The sequence below is a fragment of the Lycium barbarum genome, chromosome 1 (genome assembly GCF_019175385.1).
Source record: "Lycium barbarum isolate Lr01 chromosome 1, ASM1917538v2, whole genome shotgun sequence".
Lineage (NCBI taxonomy): Eukaryota > Viridiplantae > Streptophyta > Magnoliopsida > Solanales > Solanaceae > Lycium > Lycium barbarum.
Window position 1 is genome coordinate 17374171 of NC_083337.1, and position 8261 is coordinate 17382431.

The 8261-nt window shown below is 36.9% G+C and overlaps 1 protein-coding gene across 1 annotated transcript; it reads right to left on the bottom strand.

Moving 5' to 3' along the window:
- Positions 1 to 403: 403 nt before the first annotated feature.
- Positions 404 to 3905, bottom strand: LOC132632732 (putative receptor-like protein kinase At3g47110). The gene is made up of 2 exons (XM_060348793.1): positions 1153 to 3905; positions 404 to 882 (listed from the first exon to the last, which is right to left on the bottom strand). Exons 1-2 carry the CDS (start codon positions 3815 to 3817, stop codon positions 500 to 502), a joined length of 3048 nt encoding a protein of 1015 aa, XP_060204776.1. The 5' UTR covers positions 3818 to 3905; the 3' UTR covers positions 404 to 499.
- Between the last annotated feature and the right edge of the window lie 4356 nt (positions 3906 to 8261).

Sequence of the window (8261 nt, forward strand, 5' to 3'; positions counted from 1 at the left end):
GGTTATTTTAGTGAAATGAATTGGTGAGGCTTTAGAGATTTGGTTGCTTGGGCGTAATAGAACCATTGCTTAGTAAGCGGCTAAACTCCGATCCTCTAGCTTTTGTTACGTTAAGAGAGGAGCTTTTGGGATTGAAGAAAATATTATGCAGTCTTTACTAGTGCATCTTAGAAAGTCAAATCTTGAGTATTTTACCAGTTAAACATCTCCATACAAGTATTTCGCGTATACCAAACATGTCCCACAATTCTTTCATGTACCGTATCACCATAGTTTGTCTAGATTATTATTAGTTAAAAGAAGGAAAAAAAAAATTACATAGCTACTTGCAATGTTTGGCCCGTTCCTAGCACGGGCAATCACTCTTCTAGTAAACAAATTAAAGTTTTATTATGTTGACGAGAACAAATATGAGTTAAATAAGTAAAACACTATATTTATATTATTCATGAGAATAATATACTTCAACCTTATATTTTTTTTTAAAGTATTAACTGTTTCATATACAACTAACAAGAGAATCTCTAATATAGCACAACTCTCTGACAACCTCCTTGATGTTTTTTCTTTTATCTGAATCATACATTGAACAAGAAACTCCAACTCCAAACAAGGAGATTAAACCCTCTACCATTTTTTGCCTTCTTATGAAACTTGGAATTCGAGAGCTCTCTCTGCTTATCTCTTCCTCTTCCAAATTAAGAATTGGATCTACTATTTCAAGTGCTCCATCAGGCATAGCATTTCTAACAAAATCATGAAGGCTTAAATCACCACCGAACATGTCATCTGTAGGCCTTTTCCCGGTTAACATTTCAAGTAACACAATGCCGAAACTATACACATCACCATGCTTCGATGGCTCACTTCCCATCCCATACTCTACAATGAAAACATATCAAAAGTTATTACAACATCATTAGGATTAATGTACTAATCTAGCTTTTCTTGTTTCTTTTCATTTTCGTAGGAGTGGATGACAGAAATGTATCAGAGGACTATCATACAGTCGTCCCCAAAGTAGTATATAGCTACAATGTGCAACAATCTAAAAGCCTAATCCTCAAGTTGTGACCTTAAACTACATTCAAAATTAATATTTCCACACTAAATTATTTATGGAATATGATCATGAATTATATGTGAAATTACCTGGAGCTATGTAGCCGATAGATCCTTTAAAAGTTGTAGAGCTTGCCTGAATTCTACAAGTGGTTTTATTAGTCAGATGTAGGAATCTTGCCAATCCAAAATCCCCAACATGGGCAACCAATTCATCGTCGAGGAGAACATTGCTAGGTTTGAGATCACAATGAACTATTGATATTTGACAATCATTATGAAGATAGTGGATCGCACTAGCAACATCAATAGCAATATTGAGCCGTTGTAGAAGCCCCAACCTTCTTGGCTTGACATTTTCTCCTGAATTATCTGGATGTAACCAGTCCTCCAAACATCCGTGGTCCATAAACTCGTAAACCAAAGCCTTGAAATCATTGCCACCATAATCAACACCAGAACATGCAGTAAGTAGCTTAATTAAATTCCGATGTCTAACATTTCTCAAGGCCTCACATTCTGCTATGAAACTTTTGATAGCTCCATGCCGTAAAAGATTCAACACTTTTATAGCAACATGTTTACCATCCGTTTCTAAAATTCCCTTATAAACATATCCATGACTCCCAACACCAATCAAGTTGCTCACAGAAAATCCGTTGGTCACTTTGAGAATACTTTCATAGGACATGAATAGGAGTGGGTTTAGATCTTTATCTAAAGAAGGAAATGTTCTTTTGGTTCTTCCGAATCGATAGAGGAGAAGGGAACCAACCATAACAACTAGCCCCAAAATTCCCAATATAACTAAAGCCAGAAGCTTAAAGTTATGATTATTTGAACGACTAAAGTTACAACTGGGAAGTTTCAGGCCAAGTACACCACCACAAATTCTAGGATTTCCAACTAAAGAAACTACGCTCACATTCTCAAAGATGCCTCTCTCTGGAAGGGCACCTTCAAAATCATTAAACGACAAGTTTAAGAGATGCAAGTCAAATCCTTCCAAGTACTTTGGAACCGTACCTGACAGCTTATTATGAGAAAGATCTAAAACTTGAAGACTTCTTAGTGAACTGAAAGTGGAAGGAATAAGCCCGTGAAATAAGTTTCTTTTCATTGTTAAGTTAACAATTGTCACACAACTTCCAAGTGTACTGGGAATTTCACCGGTTAGACTATTCAAAGAGACGTCTAACGATAAGAGATTCTTAAGGTTATTGAGTTCTTTGGGAAGGGCGCCGGTCAAGTTATTACTAGAAAGGTTTAGAACAACTAAGGAAGAGAGGAGACACATTTCTTTGGGTATTGAACCGATTAAATTGTTTTGGTTCAGGTTAAGATGCAGTAAACTTTGACATTTTGCAACACTTGAAGGTATTCTACCTCTAAGATTGTTATGATCAAGATTTAACTCTGATAAAAGGCTCAGATTTGCAAAGGATGAGGGTATAATTCCAGAGACTCTATTTTGGGACAAGAGTAAATATCTTAGCTTATAAAGCTTCCCAATAGTCGGTGGGATGATACCTGTGAGTTGGTTTCCGCTCAGCCTAAGCTCTTCCAAGTTGACAAATTTCCCAATCTCTACCGGGATATGTCCAGAAAACCTATTGTTTGACAAGTCGACAAAGGAAAGATCATCTGAGAGGTTGATGAAAAACTCATGAAATGTCCCTCCAAAAGCATTATTTTGCATATACAGACGTTTCAGGTTAGTTGCATTGGTCAAGGAAGACATGAAGCTTAAGTCATCACCAGGTTTGCCAGTACTCCCAAATTGATTATTATCCATGCCTAAAAAATATAGATTATGCAACTTATCAAACCTAGGAACCTCTCCTCCAAAGTGATTGCCTCCAACAATAAGGTATGCCAGTCCTGAGAGGTTGAATAGTGAATTAGGAAGCGTCCCACTGAATCGATTCTCACTAACGCTGAGACACTCCAACTTAGGAAGGTTGATGCCTAAATCCTGAGGGAGAGTACCTTCAAGTTTGTTAACGGAAACATCAATGACTTTCAAGGAGGAAAGGTTGAATAGTGAGCTCGGAATTGTACCAGATAACCTATTGAAGTCCGCATCAAATATTCTCAAACTTTTCAGTTTCCCTAACTCATCAGGGATGTTACCCACAAGATCATTCTCCAAGAGATACATTTCCAAGAGGTTCGACAAGTTCCCATAAGTTTTTGGGATTTCACCAGTCAGTTTGTTGTAACTCAAATCAAGGTTTTTGAGTTTGGAAAGAAAGCCAAGCTCCTTCGGAGGCGCCCCTACAAGATTGTTCTTGAAAGTAAATAACTCAACGAGGTTACTGCAAAGCGATAGATTGACAGGAATTTCACCATGGAATGAATTGTTATACAAATGTAGATAGTGCAATCTTCTCAAACGACCTATTTCCGAAGGGATATTACCAGAAAAGCTATTGTTTCCGATATCTAGTCGTATGAGGAAGCTCAAATTTCCAACAGCGGGTGATAACACACCCGCGAGCTTCTTGTCAAGAAGGCTTAGTTCAGTGACTTTGTGATGTCGCGTTCCACATACCACCCCTTGCCATTGGCAGAAAGGAACAGACTCATTCCATGAACTCAAAGATCCAAAGGGATCAATTATTTCATCCTTAATGGCAATGAGTGCTTGCCTATCTGTCATATTATTGTGATATTGAGTAGCATCTGATTTTGAGGGAGAACTCAGTATGAAGAGAAATAGGAGAAAAAATATATTGTCAAGATAAAAGGCCATGGTCTTTAATAAATTCTCTTGAGCTTCTTGGCTGCTCTATTTTCTGAAGATAGTAAATTAACTAAATACGATGGACGCATATATAGGTCATAAGCTGCTTGTTTTCTTTAACTTTTCTTATAAGTTGGTTTCCGTGTATAAGCAAGATTAATGTTCTTGTTGACTATAAATTATTACTAGAGAATAAGTGAACCCCAATGCTCTGTTGACTTGTTGTGCAAAGAGTTCATTTTGACTAGTGATTAGGACTAAAAACACTTTTGGTTTTACACTCATTGGTTGGCCCTTTCTACTTTTCTCTAACAAGTCCTTTACAAAGGTATTCCATTTTGATAACGTTTGAAAAGTATGCTAGTTATATACTCCCTTGTCCCAATTAATTATTTAGGGTTAAAAATGGGGCAAGTTTATTCGTTCAATAAGAGCATTAAAGCTGAAAAGAAGTTTTAACGGGTGAGAGGGTAAACATAGCTAATTTAACGGGTGAGGGATATATATAGCTCTAAAGTATGATAGTACTCAGTAGTGGTATATTTTTTGAAAATTTAGAAGACAAATATAGCTTATTTTCGATAATAAAGGAGCAAATATGACCCTTTCCGTTAGTAAAATATATCTGTTATTATTAATATAGAAAACAATTGTTTTAAATAGTTACGTAAAAAAAGGTACATGATATCATGTTCAGAAATAACAACACATATCTAATGCACAAGGAACCAGAAGAAAAAATTATACGTCATCACTTTTATTTGTTTAAATGGGAAGTGTTTATACTACTTATTGTCTTATGTTGTTAGTATTATATGTCTTACACATTCACCATCAAAGGTTGTGGTGTAGCGGATAAGACTGCTCCTCCCTTAATCAGAGGTCTCGGGTTCGAGCCTTGTGTATGAAAAATTCTTGGTAGGGAGCGCTTCCCCTGAATGGGCCCTATGTTGTGCGAATCTGGATATAGTCGAGCTCTAATGCGGATACCGAACACCGGGTGGGAAATAAAAAAAAATGCCTTACACACTCAACTCCTTGTTCCCCCCCCCCCCCCCCCCCCCCAAAAAAAAAAAGAGAAAAAAAAAAAACTAAACCTAGAAAACTAAAAGAAGCCGGGCAAAAGTGCCCCATTTCGAATTGTACAAGGGTAAAAGCCCATTTTTTCTTTTTTTGATGCAACCATCATGAAGGGTATTTTTGAGTTATTTGGCTAGTTGGAAGGCATTTTTGAGCTAAAAACGTAATTAAGGGTAGAATTGATCTATTCGAATAGTTTAAGAGTATTTTTGGACCTTTTTCTTTAAGCACAATAACTTTTCTCTCTTTAATTAATGAGGGACAAAGTTTCTTTATAAAGAGAACTTTGTTCAACTTTTCATTTTCCTCTGTTTCATGTTTCCTCTGTTTCATGTAGTAACAGCATGCGTAAAATGTGGTCAAGTTTAAAGGGTAGACCGGTACACTAAGCTCCCGTTATGCGCAGGATCCAGGGAAGGGCCGAATTTATGATAAGATAATCAAGCGGTCAACTCTAATATCTCCCTTTACCCGCAGGGACCTTATGATTATTCATAAATGTTATATCCCGTATTTTTGAACGTCAGATTAATTGCTGAGGTGGGACCCACACATCGAGATTTTTTTGGGACATCTGAAAATTCATATGAATCACATATGAGAAGTTAAACACAACTCAAGAAGGACCCTTGGGCCAAATCAAAGTGGAAGTCCTCCAAACGAATATTTTAAGAAAACGTTTTCGGGTGATCTGACTTCAAGGGGCAAAAACGGTATTATAAGTTTGGAATTTGGAAAAGTACCAAGAACTAGAAGTTGTAGATAATTGAATTAGCTTTCGAACCATAGGTCGTGGGTCCCCAGGTGACGTCGGTACAAGGAGATATGAACGTTTTAAGGTCGACAGGTCAATGGGCTAGGCCCAACTCGGGACCAAACCGAGTTGGCCCAAAAAAAAAATCAAAAAAATAATAAGGTCCAAATTTGTGAGGCCCAACCGGCCATGGTTATGGCCCAAGCCCATATTACATAAATTTTGGTCAATAAATAAGATGACTAAGTCATCTTTATCACACAACCTCTAGAACATTCAAGAAGTTGAAGAACAAGAAAGAGAAGGAGAAAAGTTGAAGGCCATTTCGGCCAAGGGTAAATTTCCAAGGAAAAATTGACAAAAATTCTTCAAAAATCATTTTCTACCAAGTAAAGGGTGATTAACAAGGTGGAGTTGTTGTTGGAGCAAGAAAAATTCAAAATCATACAAGTTGTCAAGTTGTAGTCAAGTGAGAAGTTGAAAAAGAAAGGTGAGTTTTGATCTTGTTTTGTGTGTTATATATGGTTTATATGTGTTGTAGTATGCTAAAATGGATGAAATTCATGAAGGAGAGAAATATAGTACATGGCCGTGTGTATGTATATATGTGTAGGAGTCATGCTTCAATTATTTTAATTAGTGTTTGGTTGTTATTGTTGTGAATGATATGTGGAAAATGGAAGTTGAATGAATTTTGAGAAGTTGTAGTGTGTATGTTGGTGTTAGTCGTGTGGTTATGGTGAAAAAAATGGAAGAGAATGAGTCCATTTTATTTAGTATTTTGTTTGTTGTTATGTTGTGGACTCTATGTTGCTAATGAATGTCTAGGAACCTTAGTGAAGTTGAAGTAGGTGGAGGTTTGTTTTAGAAGTTGTGTAAATTGAATGTAATGTTCTTGCATGCATGGAAGGTAATGTGGTTAGTATGATGTTGTTGGAATATAGATCATGAGGTTGTGATTGTTTTCATTAAAGTTAGAAAGTTTCTGGAAGAAGTAGTAAGTTGATTGAATATGGAAGTTGTTAGTATTGTTGTTGTTGGAATTGTGGTTGATATTTTGGCCGGGTTTGAATTCCCGGGATTGTTGTTGATTGAAATTAGCCAAGTTGAACTTGGTGGGATGGAGTATTTATAGGGGAAGTGCTGCCGAAATTTCGGTAGCCAAATGTTTCCTTAAGAATTCAACTCTAAGTACCCTAATAAGAGTTTTGGTAAACATGACCAATTTGCAGATTTTGACGAGATTGCGACGTGAATTTGGAATAGCAAAAGGAGGGGCAAGAGGTATGTAAGGCTTCACTCTTCTTTCTATGGCATGTCTTAGATGTAATAAGTCGGGTACGAGCCTCGGGGACAAATGATGGAAAGACCTCTTAAACCCTTAGAACTTGCATAAGTGGGACCCGATTACCCTAGGACCCTCACAAGTAATGACATGACACGTAATATATGTAAATCATATACGTCACCCCATCCGGCCCGAGGTGGGCCCGCTACTCTCGGATTTTTCCTTACAGTCTTGCTTGACTTACTTGAAGTGAATCCAAAGGGAACCTTTGATCCCGATTTCGTTACCAAATGATAAATACTATGACTCCTCTAACGAGGGCACTTCCATGACGATAATGATAACAATGATGTTAGATAAGAGAATATGCCTATGATACGTACTACCGGAACGACTCTATGACTAAGATGACTAAGCTAGGTATCTTATGTAAACATGAAAATGATAAACTAATTTTCGAATCTTATTTATATTTCCTAGCTATGACTTTATTTTCTAAAAGATTTCAAAGTCTATGAACTGTCATCTATGATGCCCCGATTTCATTCTACGTTTACTTTAATATTATTCCCCGTTGGTAGTCTCACCTTAAAATACTCGTTCCTTCAAGGTGAGACAAAGCGATCACGAGTATTCTATAATATAATTGGAGGTCACCGACCTTACGTCACTCCGATGACTACATGATTCTTCTTTGGGCTTTCCTGCGTGCCTATGAGACATATGTATATAGGATACGTAAATGCATATAAGACATGTAAATGTATGTAAGATATGTGTATATATTTTTAAAACATGCACATGACGAAAGAGCTAGAGCGCTATAGACGCTGATACATGCACATGATACACGTATATGTATATGATAAAAGCACCAGAGCGCTATAGACGCTGATGTACCTACATGACACACGTATATGTATATGATAAAAGAGTTAGAGAGCTATAGACGTTGATATATGTACATGATATATGCATATGTATACGGGGGGAAATGGAGGTAAGGGCAGAGCGTTATGAACGCATATCCACCTGATCAGTTGGCATTACATGATATGATATCGTCCCGGACGCGGGATGTGTATATTTATGGTTAAATGGATCGGCTGCCGACGCCTCGGCAATATGAGATGTCCTATTTTATATGTATATGTATATGAACAAGGAAAGATTCTTAAAGGAAAGCTAAGTACGCATAGCACCTGCCAAGGGTATATATATATACAGGTTATGTTTTTATCCCAGGACATGTGTTGTAACTCTCTTATGTCATTATACATGATTCATATTTTCTGTATATTACTATTCATGCCTTACATACTCGGTACACT

Bases quoted from the DNA above. Each gene is read 5' to 3' on its own strand.
- LOC132632732 (XM_060348793.1), bottom strand. From the start codon at position 3,817: ATGGCCTTTTATCTTGACAATATATTTTTTCTCCTATTTCTCTTCATA. The intron at 883-1,152 runs GTAATTTCACAT...TTTTCATTGTAG, and splicing joins TATCGGCTACATAGCTCCAG to AGTATGGGATGGGAAGTGAG.